General features: G+C 40.7%; 1 protein-coding gene across 1 annotated transcript in view; it reads right to left on the reverse strand.

The window, feature by feature from the left end:
- Window positions 1–19336, reverse strand: part of LOC140127563 (ras and EF-hand domain-containing protein-like) — a 25550-nt gene continuing 6214 nt past the window's right edge. Inside the window, exons 2-17 of the mRNA XM_072148403.1 lie at window positions 18096–18251; window positions 17497–17587; window positions 15285–15380; window positions 14317–14394; window positions 12874–12989; window positions 10129–10197; window positions 8331–8409; window positions 7416–7465; window positions 6493–6697; window positions 6263–6379; window positions 4848–4995; window positions 4447–4528; window positions 3300–3414; window positions 2006–2116; window positions 1847–1923; window positions 1–654 (exon numbers count right to left, since the gene is read on the reverse strand). Coding sequence (XP_072004504.1) covers window positions 558–654; window positions 1847–1923; window positions 2006–2116; window positions 3300–3414; window positions 4447–4528; window positions 4848–4995; window positions 6263–6379; window positions 6493–6697; window positions 7416–7465; window positions 8331–8409; window positions 10129–10197; window positions 12874–12989; window positions 14317–14394; window positions 15285–15380; window positions 17497–17587; window positions 18096–18251 — 1687 coding nt within the window. The 3' untranslated portion in view covers window positions 1–557. The remainder of the gene's footprint in view (window positions 655–1846; window positions 1924–2005; window positions 2117–3299; window positions 3415–4446; window positions 4529–4847; window positions 4996–6262; window positions 6380–6492; window positions 6698–7415; window positions 7466–8330; window positions 8410–10128; window positions 10198–12873; window positions 12990–14316; window positions 14395–15284; window positions 15381–17496; window positions 17588–18095; window positions 18252–19336) is intronic.

Here is a 19336-nt window from a genome sequence, read left to right on the forward strand (position 1 = left end):
TATTTAAATAAAAGTTTTATTTCACATAAAAATTGGGACTCTTTATCAAAGTAGAAAGTCCCATATATTGCAGTTCCATCAGAACATGTAGTTCAATGTCAAGAGTGTCGATTCCAGAATGAGGAGCTCTAGCCCCCACACCGCAACACAAACTTGCAGTAAGTAAAAGACCTCATAGAGGAGCATTTGTCTACAGTTCTGCCTCGTGTCAGAACAAGTTCTATAAAATAATGGTCCCATGACAGCATCATTGGTCACTTCATAATTATTCATAGCCAATAAGGCACTCAAACATTAAAAAGATCAGTCTCAAACTTCCAAAACTACAAAAAGTCAGTGAAGACATAAAAATATATCCACATTTCTTATCAATAACAATACAAAGTGTTTGTTCCCCTGAGCGCACATTCAGAATTATGTGCTAGAAATGAACAGCAAAATGTTTGTTCAAATTTAAAAACGTGTTTTTGTTGGGATAGACAAATCCACCATCACAGTGAATAAAAAGAAACATCTATTTCTTGTGTTGAAGGTGTCGCCTGGGCTATAGAGGACATCTAAATGTTGCAGCAATTGGACTTCTTCTCTGGAATACTGAGTTTAGTCACCGAATCTGCACCTTCTTCTGTCACATCCACAGATTTCTTCACTTCCCTGGAAAAAAAAAAAAAAAAAGGAAATGACATGACCTTATAAATCCAACAAGGCCAAGTTCACACCCTGCAGATGTTGTGCATAACCCAAGTGCAGTATGGATCCTCCGTGCCGTGCAGAGAAGTTGCTCAGCTGACCGCTGAATCTAAATGTGTTGTGAGGTAGAGTTCACACAACGTGGAGGTATCCACAATACACATGGCATCTTGATGTACTCATTCAAATCATCAGGTTCGCATTAAGGCCTCATGCACGCGGCCATAGGGGGACGTATGTATGGATAATATGTCCCCCGTAGACCGGCAGTGGCTGTACATAGCAACATGTCCTATATTTCCCCATGTTACAGGCCGTGCGCCGTTGATTACTATGGAGAGGGGTCAACCCTCCTCCTCTCAATCACGGCTGACGTATGCCCGTCTGGTCGTAGCCGTGTGGGCATTCGTCAGTGTGCTTCTATCCTTAAGAAGCATTCTGACTTTCAGCAAGCTAAATTTCTTATTCTGATTGAAGTTGCAAGGGTGGTGGCTACCTCTCCCCTCCTGTCAGACTCCTACAGCAATAGTTACTATAACCATGTAGATAAGCCTCCTGTCTTTCACTTCATGAGCGAGACATTACTATCCATAAAATGGCCGCAGATGGCTGGTCATGTGATCTTTATCTGGCAATTGTGCATGGACAGATAGAGATCACATGACCCTCCATTGGCAGCCATTTTATAGACAGGAATGTCTGGCTAATGAGGTAAAAGACAGGAGGCATCACTTTACACTTCAAGAAAGCAGAGCAGAACCTTTAATAGATGTATATAGGTAAATTACCCAATGTACTGCCCCACACATTACAAAAAAAATGAGGTAAAGTGGCCAACCCCTTCCTCTACTTCCAAAAATGGAAATTAACATAAAAGAAAAAGCCATATGTAGAAAAAAAGGGAGCCAATAAAAATCAAGTCATTCTGCAAAAAAACAAGCCCTCACAGAAGAAATATAAATATGGTCACTAAGGGGTTAATTATGAGTTTATGAACAGTTTCGTTTAAAAAGCATCAAAACTGTTCTGAGTGACTGAGACGATAACCATACATTGTAGAAGAATGTTTAAACATAGAATTTCAGTGAAAGACTGTGGCTGCAAAATCATTGACTAATTCTTAGAAGATCACAAAGCAGCAAGATTCGGACATTACCGAGCCAGGTGAAGCACAGCCTCCACTACATTGGTGCCATCCTTTGCGCTGGTCTCACAGAAGAGGGAGCCATAGGCCTGGAAGGAAAGAAAGCAGAGATAGAGCCGCGCACACGAGTCTCTACAAGCTCATGCATTAGATAATGGATAGGATTGGTACCATGGCTAGCTTCTCTCCAATGGCAGTCTGAATCCCAAATTCGTTTTCTTCTCTCCTCAAGTCGGTTTTATTACCTATAAGCATCAGAGGGATGGCTTTATCACAGGAGCTCTGCAAAGAAGAAAATACTGTGAACATTAGGTGTAGGATACCTCAACATGAACTGCTACAGGGAAAAACAGAGTTGTGTATAGGAAATTTATTATTAAAAAAAAAAAAAATGGAAAAAATAAATAAATTACTTAATAATACAGGCGGTCCCCTACTTAAGGACACCCGACTTACAGACAACCCATAGTTACAGACGGACCCCTTTGCCCACTGTGACCTCTGGTGAAGCTCTCTGGATGCTTTACTATAGTCCCAGACTGCAATGATCAGCTGTAAGGAGTCTGTAATGAAGCTTTATTGATAATTCTTGGTCCAATTACACCAAAAATTTTGAAACTCCAATTGTCACTGGGGCAAAAGAAAAAAAATTGTCTAGAACTTCCATTATAAAATATACAGTTTCGACTTACATACAAATTCAACTTAAGAACAAACCTCCAGACCCTATCTTGTATGTAACCCGGGGACTGCCTGTAGTGTTGCCAATAGTAACTTGATGCATAATAAATCTATAGTGATAATGGGAAGTTATAAAAATGAAATCATCTTAATGGTTGCCCACACGTAGCATGTTACACACATAATACAGTAGCAGTGTAGTGGATGGGAATTTTAGAAGTCTCACACAAACACTACAGAAAAAAAACCCATAAACTGCTTTCCACTGCAGATTTATGATCTACGGTACATCATTTATCTGCTGTGGATGTCCATGTGGAATTCAATCTGTGCAGTGCAAAGGTTGAGCTCCGACAGCTCCACAGCCATTCTATGTGCAGAGTGTGTTAGGGCGATGCCACATGTGGCGTTTTTGGTCCCTTTTTAAGCATGCGTTTTTAATCCTTTTTAAAATCCATCCGTTTTTTTTTTACCGTTTACCATGTGTTTGGCTGCTTAGAAACCTGCTTATCTTAATACATAAACAGGTTCTAAGCAGCCAAACGCATGGTAAATGGTCAAAAACGGATGCGTTTTAAAACGGACCGAAAACCCATGCTTAAAAAACGTACCAAAAAAACCGCTATGTGTGGCTGTAGGCAGGAGATAACTTTATACCTTAGGTCATCGCCTGTAAAGAAACATACATTTTTCAATTCTTAACAGTTATCTGCCAGATCCTTCTTTCAATGTAATCATGAACATATGGTTATCAGAGATGGGGTGAAACGTCTCCATTTTATACCTTGATCTCATCGATCCATTGCCGTACATTGAGGAAGCTGGCTTCAGATGTGACGTCATACATGAGTAGCACCCCGTGTGCTTTACGGAAATAAGACTTTGCTATACTGCGAAATCTAAAAAAGATTGCACAAAATACATGTATTGTTTACTGAACAAACCTTATGTGACCAAGATGCTACATGCAGTTACAATCAGCCCCTCGTGTTTTCTTATCACATTATGGTATAGACGACTCCATCACTAAAGTCATAATACTCAGGGCTACAAAATGGAGCATGTACTGGCCATCAGCTGGAAATTCCCTTAAAGGGGTTTTCCCACAAAGGAAAGTTAGGCCCTATCCACGGGATAGGGCCTAACTTGCTGATCACTGCCGAGACCCCTGCAGATCATGAAAACGATTGTCGCTCCATAAGATTAATGGAGCAGACGACTGCGCATGATCGTTCTGGAGCTGCACTCACTGATCTCTGTCAGCTCCATAAAGATTAATGGAGCAGAGCGGTCCTGCACGGCCATCTGCCCCGTTACTCTTATGGAGCGACGAGTCGGACCCCTTGTTTTCGCAATCTGCAGGGGTCTCAGCACTGAGACCCCCACTGATCACCAAGTTAGCCCTATCCCGTGGAAAGGGCCTACTGTCCTTCGAGGGAAAACACCTTTAAGTTTGCACCAACAGCTTATACAAGCAGTAAACGAATAAGCATGACCTGAAATCCTTAATGGAAAAGCCCATTGTAATAAAAATGTTATAAACTTTGCACTAGCACCAGCTGTCGACTGGGTTTGGACACCCTTTCTGTGTATGGAGGCCTTTAGCCATTGTACGCTGGATTGCATTAGTTTCTAATCCATATTTTAATATGACATTTCCACCATTAGGAGTTACTATTTTAAACTATGTGAATAAGTAGATGACAATGTGCCCACAGCAGCTGTCAAGTTCCCCAAGGGGAATGATACTAAGGCGATCACTTACTCAATGTTTAGTCGCCTAAATCAGTTTTGGTCCATATGTTTATTTGAATATAATTTTTCAATGCTCTCATCTTATAAATATTTCACGTTACCTGTAGCTACAGCTATTTTAAGCCCTGGTATTTTATCAGTATAGCTCGCCACATATTTTCAAGGTTTGCACACACCTTTCTTGGCCAGCTGTGTCCCAGATCTGCAGTGTTGTATAATCTCCGTCAACAAGAAGTTTCTTCATTTGAAAGTCCACTCCTAAAATAGAGACATTCTTAACCGACATGTTTATAGCAACGAGATAGTCAGGGAACTATGAAATAAATAGGGCTAAAGATAGAGTAGGCTTAGAGAGAAAAAAAAACACACAATCTGCACTTAACAAGGTGATCTGAAGTGGAAAAACAAACATAATATTAAGGGTAAAGGTTCCAAATTGGGCAAGAGGCACAGTGTGGATCATATGCTATTGTACTGTAGAGAAAATCTACCTGCAAAGTACACTGTAGCATCATCAACTACAATATATTCCTTATACTGTAGATATATAGGATTAGATAGATCTCATATACTCAACCTAATGTGGTTGGAATGTCTCCTCGGAATTCATTCAAGCAAAGTCTTAGAAGAAAACTGGATTTTCCAGAACCTGCATCCCCAGCCAACACAAGCCTGTATATTGGACTGGAGGATTGAGATCCTTCACCTATCGTCAAACCTTCTTTCTGCAATGATCACAAAAATGTATTGATTTTCTGCAAATATAAAGATTAAAAAACACTAAAAATACAAGTCTGACAATTGCAAGTGGTTTCAGAGTTTTCCAACCCATGATCAAACATTTATTCCTTTAGGTGGTATAAAACCGCTTATTTTTGCACATATACCAAAATATTAGAGTTTAGAAATATAATTTTTTTTATTACGGGTTCAGCCGATATCTTTTAAAGGCAACCAGTCATCAGGTACTGACCTAATAAACCACTACCAGTATGTTGCCAAGCAGCTGACACACCTTACACATCATGTTTCTTTCATGACCCAGTGTGGTGACATCATCCAGAAAATAAACTTTGAAGTGAGAGGTAAATTGATTATATAAAGTCAAGGAGGCAGAGAGATTTTAACACTGAAGTCAAGCTCTCTCTTCCTCAGAAAGCCCCTTCGCTGTAAATGATTGTCCTGCATCTAGAAAAATCACTAACCAGAACTTAATGACTGGAGAAACCCTTTAAGGAAAATCTACCACCAGATAAAGGATTGTAAACCAAGCACACTTAAATGCTGGTGAGTGCCTCATCTGGCAGGATCCACTCTTTTAGCTTCTTATGCCCTTGTTTTTCAGGAAAAAAAAGGCTTTAAAAATTATGCAAATTATAATAGCCGTTTATGGAGCTCGGAGCCCCTCGGGTTTATTTGCATAATTTTAGTGAGCAGAGTCACAGCTCACTAGCTTGCCGAAGGATTTTCTGCACCTGCGTTGGCCTCCTGTGAAGATGCGCAAGCACAGTCGACTGTCGGAGGCTGCGAACCCTCTCTTTGAGCATGACAAGAAACAAAATAGTAATGCAAAGATGCAGAAAATCCTTTGGCAAGCCGTGTGACATTGCTGGAGGGGAGGAGTAGGATCTTGTGCAGGCGCGGGAGGCAGCTTTACTCGCAAAGTGGTATACACATTGCGTGCATGCTAAGATTTTAAACTCTTTTTTATGTAGATCTGCTGCAAAGATTTTATAGCTAGACAACTGACACGTTCCCTTTAAAGCTTTTTTTTGGTAAAAACAAGGGAGAAGCTTTAAAAAAAAAAAAAAAAAAAAAAAAAGATTCTGCCAGAGTGGACACATAGTAAGTGTGCTTGGTTTACATTCCTTAATCTTGGTGGTAGATGTCCTTTAATAACCCGCCCTTTTTGGTGAAGGCCTAACCAGCAGCACCAAATGCCAAAAAAAAAAAAAAAATCTGACAATTTCTCACCGGAAGTGACCTACTCACTTTTGGAGTAAATGCAGGAAGCCGTCTTTTGGAAGAGGCAGTGGAGCCGCTGCGGCTAACTGGACGTGAGGGAGTCCATTTTATCCGTCCATCAACTTCTGATCTCGCTTCCATTGTCTGGAAACATTAAGGCAGATAATACTTGAACAACAAAACAACATGGTATCTAATACTAAAAGGCATCTATCCAGACGTGAACTGCTAGACAGCCAAAAATAACGTATAATTACCTCTGTTTCAGAATTGATATAAGAAACACTCCCTTCCCAGGGCTCATCAGAGCTGTGACTCTGCTCACTTCCAAAGTCACTTGCCGAGCAGTCTATGTCACTGTAACCAAGACTTCGAGGTAAGGACACTCCGCTGTCTTTACATCTATTGGCCCAGCTGGCTACATCTGAATACTTGTTATATGGATCATCCTCTGCTGCAAATCTATGAGAAAGTAAAAAAAATGACAAAAATTATAATTTGTTCAAATCCAAACTGCACAAAAGACCGGGCTGCAGAGCAAGTTAATTCACTGTAATTCTTAGTATAAAGTGAATTGTCTGCCTACAATAGCAGAGCTGTGCATCAAATTCCATCTGAGTGACAGAAAAACACCAAGGCGCCTAACCCTTGCATGGCAAGAATAAAAAAAGTCAGCACATTTTCTAAATTGCTAGACGTCTTAAAATTCTTGCACCCTGAAAACCCTACGGTGTGTGTGCAGTAGTATGCACACTATATAGTGCCCATGCTCCAGTGCCGCAGGTTTGGTTTCCATTGAGGCCACTAAATAAAGCCAACTGTATCCAGCTCAGTGCACTGTGTAATGCCAGGCTAGGCGGACTTCAATACTAATTATCTGGAATACCCAGGGTATCAGCTAACAGCAAACGCAACACCCCCAATAAAAACACAGCGGGGATTGTTTTTTTTAAGCCAATTTTGCTGACTTGAGTTTTCTTGTGGATTGAGAGAAATGTCTCACTTTATAAAGCTGGCTTAGGGTTTGTTCCAGAATGGAAGAGCATAACTAATGCTGAAGACTTGGGCAGAAATAGGATCCAATAGTTCATATCCTAGGTGCTCTGTAACTTACAACAGGCTTTACTGTGTGTTGTATATGTACAACTGTGTGTGTTGTGTATGTACAGCTCCAACCTACCTGCTATAGGTGATCACTGGTGCCTCCTTTGGAGGATTGGGGGAAGAATGCTGAAACAGAAGAGAAGGACATGGTTGCTAGAGTGACAGACAAAAAAACCCAGATTTTTCCTCATATCTGTAATAATAATAATTCTTTATTTATATAGCGTACACAGATTACACAGCGCTGTACAGAGCTTGCCAAATCAGTCTCTCTCCCCAATGGGGCTCACAAGCTAATCAACCTATACATATGTTTTGGAGTGTGGAAGGAAACCGGAGGACCCGGAGGAAACCCACGCAAACACAGAGAGAACATACAAACTCTTTGCAGATGTCGACCCTGGGTAAACATCACAAGATACCAAACTATGCACATGTGACCATTACCTCTAAGATTCCAGCATACAAATTAACAGGGCGTAAATGTCTGCAACAAATCTATCGCACAACACTACACAAGACCATCCCCATGTTGTACATTAGGTTTTCCATCCTAACCAAAAATCCACCTCCAGGTTCAATCTGCTTATATGTCCAAGACTATGAGCAAATTCCCAGTATAAGGTCACGACAATCAATTATCTCCAGGGTGGTGACATCACTCTTTTTTATGCCGCACACAGAAAGCAGAAAATAAGTGCACTTTTATCAGTTGTATATCCTCACATCAGCTTTAACATTTGTGCCGATTTGAGGTTAAAATGAACGGATCTATGTGAAATCTAGAGATTACTCACAACTGGATATACAACTGAAGGGTGTGCATCACAAATGTGCAAGGAATTAATAAAATACATTATAATGGAGGTCCAGGTTCATGATCTTACATCTTATAGAACCATAATAAATAAAAGATGTAGAGAGAGAATCATGATAATCTGGGACAAGCCTCTTTGTACCCTTAGATTTCCTCTTACTGAATAGAACTTACCCTTTTCTTTTCATTTTCAATGTTTGTTAGAGCAAACCGCATGCTGTCATTACTGTCATACAGAGACTTGTTGGCCTCACTGCAAGGGTAAAACACAGACATCCAGTAAGAGTCAGAGACACATGTGGTACCAGACATTTGGCAACTACAGGTCCATCTGATTTTCAGGGCTAGAGGCAGTTTTTGGTAAAGACGACTTATCCTGTGTAGGTCATCAGACCTGTGGGGGTTGGTCATATACACCTCTTAGTTATTTTAGGCACCCGCCAGTGTAAGCTCTAAAAATGGGTTAGGGCTTATTTTCACTGGATGTTTTTTTTTCCTATGAGCAAACTCAACATCATCCTCAGTAACAAAGCCTGAATCCCATTGAGAATTTCTTGTGACTCTATTGCCTTTAGAAACATTAGCCCGAATTTCTCACGTCTAGCATTGGCACTTCCATTATATGTGCTCCTCTTGTCCATGTAGCTGCTGGTAGCATATTGCATCTATAAACTCCCTCTCCTCCATGTTGCCTTCAGATGACAGGCTTGCGGGGGCAACATTCAAACAATATCTTCTAAAGTGTGGCACCTAAAAACACAGTTCTGGTTCTCTCCTTTAAAGGAAACCTACCACCACTCATGTACCTATTAAGGTAGATTGGGTGGTAGGTGCCTCTATTGTACGTGAGGATAGCCCTTTTAAGGGTTAATCCTCACCTACTCTGTATCTTTTTCTAACTTTTATTGCCCTGATTTTCTAAAGAGGCTACTGGGGCGTGGAGTGGCCAGAGCGGAGGCCTTCGTCTGCAAATGCGATTTTCTCTGCATGTGCAGAACAGCAGGCCTGTGACTGCACGGTCATTGCTCCAAAGCCGGAGCTACTGCGCAAGCGCAGAACACTGGCATCGCGGATGAGGGTAGGAGGATCAAAGAAGCTACTGGGCATGGAGTAGTCACACTGTGTAGCCTCAGTTCTGGCTACTCCACGACCCAGTAGCCTCTTTAGAAAATTAGCATACTAGGGAAATAAAAGTTAGAAGAAGATACAGGGGACGTGGGGATTAGCCCTTAAACGAGCTATGCTCACCTACATTAGAGGCACCTACCACCCGATCTACCTTAATAGATACATGCGTGATGGTAGGTTTTCTTTAATATCACACAAGGAATATATAGGGGGAGATTTAACAGTAATGTCCGAGAGCAGAACTGTTCAAGATGCCCAAGGCAGTCAATCAGGTATCAGCTTTGATTTGATAAACAGCTGTGGGAAAATGAAAACCGATTTCCAATTAGTTCTAAAGACATTTCCGATAAATCTCCCCCTATGTGTATAAGTTACCAAAGACATAGAGATATCCACAGTTAAAAGTTACAATCAGGAGTGAGAGGTGTATATAAAAATTACCCTCCTGGAAAATTGCCTTGTGGAAGCATTTGTTAAGACATACAATATGTGTTATTAAAGGGGAGACTCTCCTCTTTGAAATTACACTAGAATTGTGTTATTAGGTGACACTGTTCAGAACATATAGTGGTTTGTAACTAGGGCTTATTTTTTAGGGTAGGGTTTATTTTGCAGAGAAGTACGGTAAAAGCTGAGCTGCAGTACCCCGGCCCTGCTGCTGTGCAATGGATGGAGCCATATGCTTCAGACTTCAGTTTCCAAAAATAGTGATTGCTCAGAACACCAGACTGGTGCAGGGTATAGTTGTAGGATTAGTTAGTAAATAATATAAAACACAATACACAATGTATCTATATTTTATAGAAAGTGTAATTATAATGTATAACAAATGCATTCTACTCACTTCAGTAACTGAATCTGGTTGCTGTACCCTGTGCTTTCTTCTATGATGGTTTTCAGCAGTAATTTCTCTCTGTTTTACATGGAGACAATACAGTTACGAGGAAGGCTTTAGTAATAGTGTAAAGATTATACTCCTTGTATCCTGCACTCCATGGGCTTCCCTGCTTCTAGATGACATCATGTTATACTGGAGGGAGGCCACTCCTGATTCACCCCAAGAGGGTCAACATAACCATTGTACTAGAAATAATGCAAGTGCTAGAGTAGAGAAGTCAGATAGATAGATAGATCTCAAGTTTTTCTCCTGAATATCCAAAGGCAGTTGTATAGGATTATTTCTAATGGGTGAAATTCTTCAAAAATCAGCCTCACACCTGACATAAAGGAGCCGAGCTGCAACACAACACAGCCCATGACAGTTCCTGACAAAAAGCAGCCATGGATTATTAATCCTTTACAACCCATTATCATGCCTAAGTGTTAACTTTGCAACTTTTTTCTTAACAGAAAAAAAAGAAATTGTAGCTAAATAATCCCTACGTTTAGCCTACGCACTTACAACAAAATAAACCACCTAAGTGTTGTGCATTTACATCATTTAGCAATTAAGTTAATTGGTAGGGATTACCAGGTAATTTATGGGAATAAATGAAGGAGCATCCTACCACCATTCCTACAGTCCATACTTTCACTATACTCACAGGTAATCTCAAGAGATATGAAAACAGGTTCGACCAGTCATCTAATGTCTTTCAAATTTCCCCAAATAACAGATGAAGGGAAAATAAGGATGAGGAATGGGCAGTTGGATTTTACCTAGCGGATTCTCCCCCGATCTACTACTGTCATTCTCTTTACAAAATGAACGCTTCTAGATCAACATTACAGATGTACAATGGTAGGTGTATTAATGTACGTTTCTGTATATTTATCCTTTAAATGCCTTTGCTATGAATTTTGACAAATTAACATAGAACGAGCTAAAGTTCAGAATCCAATTCAGAGCTGCTGTTGCAAAATAAGCAGGGACCCCATACATCATGTACAGTGGTGGCCAGAAGTATTGGTACCCCTACAATTATGTCAGATAATACTCATTTTTTCCCCAAAAATGATTGCAATCTCAAATTCTATGGTATTCATTTAATTTGTCTTCAAAAACATAAAAAGGGGTTGGACAAAAGTATTGGCACTGTTTGAAAAATCATGTGATGCTTCTCTAATTTGTGTAATTGCACCTGTAACTTACCTGTGGCACCTAACAGGTGGTGCCAATAACTAAATCACACTTGCAGCCAGATGAAATGGATTAAAGTTGACTCAACCTCTGTCCTGTGTCCTTGAGTGCACCGCATTGAGAAAAGATAGAAGACCAAAGAATTGTTTGAGGCCTTGAAAATCAAAATTGTGAGGAAGCCTGATCAATCTCAAAACTACAAATCCATCTCCAAAGACCGGAATGTTCCTGTGTCTACCATGCGCAGTGTCATCAAGAAGTGTAAAGCCCATTGCACTGTAACCTCCCTAAATGTGGACAAACGAAAAATTGACTAGAGATTTCAACACAAGATTGTGCAGATGGTGGATAAAAAACTTCGACTAACGTCCAAACAAGTCCAAGCTGCCCTGCAGTCCGAGGGTGTCAACCCATACTATCCATCGGCATCTGAATGAAAAGGGACTGTATGGTAGGATACCCAGGAAGACCCCACTTCTTATACAGAAACATAAAAAAGCCTGTCTGGAGTTTGCCAAAACTTACCTGAGAAAGCCTAAAACGTTTTGGGAGTATGTTCTCTGGTCAGATTAGACAAAAGTAAAGCTTTTTGGGAAAAGGCATCAACATAGAGTTTACAGGAAAAAAAAAAAAGAGGCCTTCAAAGAAAAGAGCACGGTCCCTAGAGTCAAACATGGCGGAGGTTCCCTGATGTTTTGGTGTTGCTTTGCTGCCTCTGGCACTGGACTGCTTGACCGTGTGCATGGCATTATGAGGTCTGAAGACTACCAACACATTTTGCAGCATGTAGGGCCCAGTGTGAGAAAGCTGGGTCTCCCTCAGAGGTCATGGGTCTTCCAGTAGGACAATGACCCAAAACACAGTTCAAAAAGCACTAGCAAATGGTTTGAGAGAAAGCACTGGGGACTTGTAAAGTGGCCAGCAATGAGTCCAGACCTGAATCCCATAGAACATCTGGGAGAGACCTCACAATGGCAGTTTGGAGAAGGCGCCTTCATATCCCAGGGACCTGGAGCAGTTTGCCAAAGAAGAATAGTCTAAAATTCCAGCAGAGCAATGTAAGAAACTGATTGATGGTTAGCTGAAGTGCTTGTTCGCAGTTATTTTGTCTAAAGGTTGTGCTACCAAGTATTAGGCTGAGGGTGCCAATACTTTTGTCCGGCCCATTTTTGGAGTTTTGTGTAAAATGATCAATGATGACTTTTTTAAAATTGTCTATTGTGTTTTTTCATTGCAAGCTAAATAAATTAAGATATTAATACCAAAGAATTTGCAATCATTTTCTGTATGAAAACGAGTATTATCAGACAGAATTGCAGGGGTGCCAATACTTTTGGCCACCACTGTATCACTATGAAGATCTGAGTTCCATCCCTTGCACTGTGGTCAGCCCGAGAATTTCGGCCACTGCAGGTCTGTGTTTCAGGGATCGACCATGATCGTCTGTTTTAGCCCTTAACCCCACAAAAAGTTTGAATTCACTTTTGAGTAGATTCCTTCATTCCTCACCTCTCATGCTGCGCATTTTGATCAGCAAAGTCATTTTTCAGCCGGTCTAAATCAGTCTGTAAAAGTGAAATGTTTGTCTGGGTCTCTAGAAGGGTCCGTTTTAAATCAGCATTTTCCTAAAAAAAAAAAAGACTATTAGGCTTAGTTAAAGTTTTGTTTTTACTACAAGTCAGTCATATGGAAAAAACACAGCAAACATATCAATAGGCACACAACATATGCCTAAAGAATGTACATATAGCAGACAACGCTGTGCCTAAAGCGCACATACTGTCATGGTGGACTTCTAAAGCATGAAATGGTCTCTATAGTTTGCAATTCGTATAGAATTCTCAGTGGGAACTTTTGTGGAACTTAAAGAAAGGTCTCCATAGCCAATGCCGATTCAGAATCTAAAGAGGTCTTGAAGAGTCATGCAAGTTACAAAAGACAAAATACTGTATGCAAGTGACTGAAAGATCCTTTCATGACTTCCGAGTACAAATCACAAAGTAAATAATACGTAGTGCTGAAGCTTGCGCAGAGTAAATAAAGGGAACCTGCCTTGTGTGCGACAGTTCACTTGTCACAGCCCTGATATTCAAAGATAAGAGACGGCTATATTATATTAGCCTCCACAGTAGAGACTCGCTGGTTAGCACTGCTGTCCTGCAACACCGAGGTCCTGGGCTGGAATCGGAGCAAGGCCTACATCTACTTGGAGATTCCGGTGTCTGAGCGGGTGACACCTGGAGAAGTCATGGGGTAGAGAAGATTTACATTGGCCTGCCCCCTCCTGGTTTGAATAATGTCCTATCGAACAAGTACATCCTCATAAGATACCTTTACAGCTGTTAACAAGAATTTTGATGTTGGACATGGATTATGGGACATTAATTAAACCAGGAGTGGTCATCCCAAACCTGCCCCATCTAGGCCAGTTAAATAGTGTTAAAAAATTTGTAATGGAAATTTAGAGCCCCATTAGATATATAGACTGGTAGAGACTGTGATTGATTGCAATGTATGTCAACATCAGGAAGTAAACAACTGAAGTTATAATATCTTGTCTATGACACCTGGTCAGTGTGACGAGTGTCTCATCGAACAGTGACTGAGCCCAGCAGCTGCACCGCAAATATAGATATGTCCTATATTTAGCGGTTTTTATGGTATTGCTGCTTGACTTTAATGGAGAGGGGAGGGGTGAGGAGTGCTAACCCCTCCACCCTCCAGCACCCAGCTGTATACTCGCCCAGTTACAGCCTGGGTGAGTATATGTTCGTGTGCATGAGATCATAGTTTGTGACTATTGAAAGTGGTCTATAAAAATGTAACTCTATATAAACGTTCACAATTTATTTGGATTCTACCAATAAGTAAGGGCTACCTGCACACAAAATGTACATATACTGCAAGCACAGGGCAGCACTAATGGTAGAAGACTCTTCTTAACTTGCTTACCTCAGAAAGATCATAGATTTGTTTTTTAAGCTTTGTACTTTCCTCTCTGGATTCTTGGGCTTTTTGTTCATCTTTTTGCTTCAGGTCAATAATATAAAAAGAAATATAATTAGCAAAAACAAGTGTATGCAGAGAATGTTAAGAAATATACATTTTTGCAGGTTAGAAACGATGCATTCCAAGAAGAAATTTTTCTGTAGATGTAGGGGGCACGGCTACTGTACTGTAAAAACTGTGAATCGGTGGCTCTGGTCACAGAAGAGACAGTAAAGAGCTTCAAGAGAGGTCTAGATGTCTTCTGACAGCAAAATAACATTGATGGTTATGTAATAATGTAGAATTGGGTTCCCTTACATCCCCTCCGCATCCAGTCCCTTTCTTGGTTGAACCTGATGAACATATATCTTTTTTCGACCGTACCAACGATGCAACAATACATATTCTACACAATTCACCGAATGAACTACATATTAACCACAATTCTATATGTGGCTGCTGACTGCCTTTATTTGCAGCACCCATTGGTTCTAGAGTAATAAATGGTGCAGAGCCCCCTTTTTTAAAGAGAAAAGGTTGGTTACCTATAAGTATCTATTTGACAAAAAGCTTGTTAGTCTTCATCTACTGCACAGCGACATACAGTATAATCAGTAATTGGTGCTTTAAAGGAGTCAACCACTGAAAGCAAACTTCCAATTCCAATGAGACAGACAAATCTAAACAATTCCAAAGCTTCACGAGTCCCCTGGAGTCCCCATTTTGTGATGGGCAAGGATTCTTTTCGGTCATTGGGCAGATATCAGACAGTTCTGAGCCTGAAGCCAGTGAATAAGTGCTTTATATAAAGATCTATGTATCATAAGACAAAGTGGCTTTCACATGTAATTGTTGTGCTGGTTATACAGAATAATCTAGAAGAGACAAGTGTATTCAGGTAATTATTCTGTGTCTTCCATAAAGACTCCTACCTTAGTCAATCTAGTAATCCGGGATTGTAGGTCCGATATGTCATTCTGGTGTCTTCTTTGCATCTCTTGTATTGCAGCTTCAAGTCTCTGTTGCTCCTAAGACAATACACAGAATACCAACAAAGAGTTTTGATACAAATAATAGAACATAAACAAGTTCTGCACTTAAACAGAGAGCAATGCACTCCTGCCGCCTGAAATCAATGTGGTGATCAATAAGGAAATAACAGGTGTAATTACCAGTAATGCACTAGGTATGCATTATACCCAGGCAACCAACAGGAAACCTGCCAAATCCAAAATGCTGGGAATGTACCTTGTCTTACCGCATCATTTATTTGCCACGTCATCATTGCCCTAGGCCCTGGGTAATGCTATTCTATGCTAATTCTGCATTTAATAGATACAGAGGTGATTATTAGACATAATCGTCTACTACACAACAAATACTAACAATGTGTGCTGTTCTCGGGTCACAAACAACAGAGCCGTGGTCAGATCCCGTATAATCTGTTACAGAGGTGTATTTCCGCATCTCGTCCACTTTTGGCTGACAATATTACGTCACTTGCCTGTCCCAACCTCTGCATGGGTCACATGATTGTGTTATCTTACAGGTGTTCCACAAATATAGGCTGCACGCGGATGACACCTGTGTAGCATCCATGCATTTCACATACCTATAGACTTCTATAGGAAGCATACAGGGGCAGTAACAGAACCTGCCCTGAGTTTTCTACAGGAAAAAAACTGTAAACGGGGGCCATGATCTTGCTGCACAACTCATGGCCTGATTGCGGCCCCTAAAAAGGTCTATTGCACCCAGTGACAGTGAAGTGAGCTTGCATGGCTTGCTTATCCAGTACAAGCTGTGGATGAAGTCGATATTTCACCAAGAGATATGCATGCTATAGTTTTAGTTTGGGCATTTGTGATGCCCATGAAACCAAAGATTGTCATGTCACCATGCAACACTTAAACAATTAAGTGGGTTCACATTGAATTGCCCTGACTCCCAACTGCAAAAGAATAAAATGCAATGGTATTTTTTTGGTTATCCAGTCATACACACGGCAAGTCACAGATCAGCTCAATTCTCCGACAACCTGAGAGTTTATTGGCAAAGAAAAAACCTGGCTAACATGCATAAATTGATAGAGATAATAAGGGAGGTGGGGGGGGGGGGGAGAATTCATCCAGACTCTCACAGTCTTGATCTTGGTCGAGGGGTAACTTATTTCTTACAGAATAGCTTTAGGTTTATCATTGGGGCAAATCCCCCAGCCATTCAACAACATGTGCAGATACCTTAAAGGCCTCCATGCACATTGTACACTGGGCCTTTGGACTATGCCCCAGGAACAGATATGGATGAGAGCGATGAGGATACAGCAAGCTGGAATTTGAGAAGCCGAATCTTTTGTTCCATGAAGATGTAGAAGGAATCAATTTGTCCGCACAGGTCGTGCATGAGGAAGTCATGAGGGATAGCTGTTGGACAAATAATGATTTGGCCAAGAGATGTCTAATGTGTATTGGGTTTTATTAAAGGGAACCTGTCATGGGAAAAAGGCCTAATAAACAACTAGAAGTATGTTGTCAAGCAGCTGAACAGCTTCAAGATAATGTTTCTTTCATGACCCAGTGTGGTGGCATAATCCAGAAAATCAATTTTGAATTGCGATGTAAATTGGTTTTATGAAGTCAAGGAGGCAGAGAATTTAACACAGACGTCAAGCTTTTCCTGACTTAAAATGCCACATTCACTGTAATTGAAAGTTCTGGGTCCAGGGACCTCATTGATCAGATCTCCTGAAGTCCGGTGCATGTCAATGACATGGGAGGCAGGGAGAGCTTGACTTCAGTGTTATACTGTCTGCCTCCCTGAATTTATACATTTCATTTACATCTAACTTCAAAGTTGATTTTCTGGATGATGCCTCTGCACTAGGCCATGAAAGAAACATGATCTAGAAACTGTTCAACTGCTTGACAATGTACTGGAAGTGGTTTATTAGGGAAATTTCTGATGACAGGTTCCCTTTAAATACGCATCACATATGATATACCTGTTAGAAATCAGCAAAGGTCAAATGGCTGGCTAGGAACATAGCAGAAGCCTCTCTAACATGACCGAGGACATAACTAGATCACTGCTAAATACTCAAGATGATAAAGACAATATTTAGTAACTGATGGGTGTCAGCCTCACCTCCTCACGTATTTGGCTTTCTACTTTAACCAGATGACGCTGCAAATCTTCTTCCAACTCGGCCATCTGTAAGGCTGTTGTCTCCTCAGTTCTACAAGATTTATGAACAAAGTTTACGACGTAGTATTGACAAGTTATGGCAAATTCACAAGTGAAGGAAGAGCAAGGAAAAGTAGCACATGTTGAGTTGAAGCAATTTTATAGAGTGTAAAGTGCACAGACAGTATTTTTAATGGAGCTGCTGAAAGCAAATGGATAAATCCCTGCAAACACATATTGTTCCGGATCACTGGCATAAGCCTCAGCTGAGGGATCATAATACCTCACTTCTCCAGCTTCCTGAATTACTCCATGGATGAATAGATATTCGCTAGATTGCCCTCTCTCGATCAGAATTCTTCATTAAGTTTAAAGTGGACTAAAACCTAAAAACCCTGTTACTATACGGAGCCAAACTCCCTCTCAAAAGGACAAACCGTCTGCATCCTGTACAAAAATCCTAACAACGGGCACACATGTCCTGTTGTCAGGTGCCCCCTGCGCCCTCTTCTATCCATGGTTACCAAGGAGGAAAACAAAAGCTTTACATCAGAACAAACCTTTTCAGAATGGACTCCAGTTTTTCAGTGTTAAGCCGCTGAGCACGAAAGTCATAGGACATGTTTTCAACCAGTTTTTCATACTGTTCAAGGAGGCCGGGTACAGACACCCCCTGAATTTCCTGGTGTAAGCTCCATAGCTGCTCTCTGGTCTCACTGCAAAACACAAGTTGAATGTGTCACATCCATCCTATGTGATCATAGTGTCAGCAACAGATCTAACACTCAAGAGATACAGTAATGCCAGTATCACATCCAACCGCTTTGTCACCTCACAGAGAATTTAAGCCATGAATAAGAGCATCATTGAGCTAACCGGGCCCCTCCTACATATGGAGAGTGAAAATGATGAACAATCTTCCACATCAGAAAACACCAACAATAGGCGAACAGATAGATCCCCGTCATTATTGGTCCAGCTTTATGTTCAGAACAATTTATTATTTGAAAACCACAGAATAAACACATTTGGGTCACATAGAAAGACCAACACATTACTACATCTCCCCCATTGTGTCTGATACTGGATGATTATTCTGGTGCAGTACAAGACTGGGGACCACTTTGGACTACAGATATAACGATGTCTATACTATGACCAACGTATTGAATTTGTAGACACAGAAATTGCAATGTGACCCATTTTTCACAGCCACGATACTCTTCCATGATGAAAACAAACATTGAATGTGAACAAATAAAACCTTGGATACGGGCCCCTTCATTGGGCTGACCCCTTCATGATGGCTGGCGCCCTGAAATTCATGGGATGGTGTGTGGAGGACAGATATAGTAGGCTCATTCTTTACCGTAGCCAATTATTTGTAATTGATATGTGGCAGGGCGTTTCAAAATGGTGGCCGTGTTGGACACCTCCCCCTCGCAGATTTGCTTCCTTTTCCTTAGGTAAACACCTTAGGTAAAGGATGGTGTTTAATAAAATATATATTTAAATGACTTCATATTTTTTTAAACCAATCTGTATATACCTAGAAGGAGGTAGAAGGAGAATGCTGCAGCAACATGGGCCACATAACACCCCGGCACAACCAAGAACATTAATCTGGAGTTATTATAAAGGCCTTTTTACTCATTCATATCCACATGATTTGAAGTTTAATTTCATACATTCATTCAATGGTATAAAAAAATTGTGTTTGTAGAAAGTGATAATTGCTAACTACACGTTCCTGACACTCTGAACGTACAGGCAATAAAGCCGGATTATGAGTGTATAAACA

The sequence above is a fragment of the Engystomops pustulosus genome, chromosome 4, assembly GCF_040894005.1.
Source record: "Engystomops pustulosus chromosome 4, aEngPut4.maternal, whole genome shotgun sequence".
NCBI classification, from domain to species: domain Eukaryota; kingdom Metazoa; phylum Chordata; class Amphibia; order Anura; family Leptodactylidae; genus Engystomops; species Engystomops pustulosus.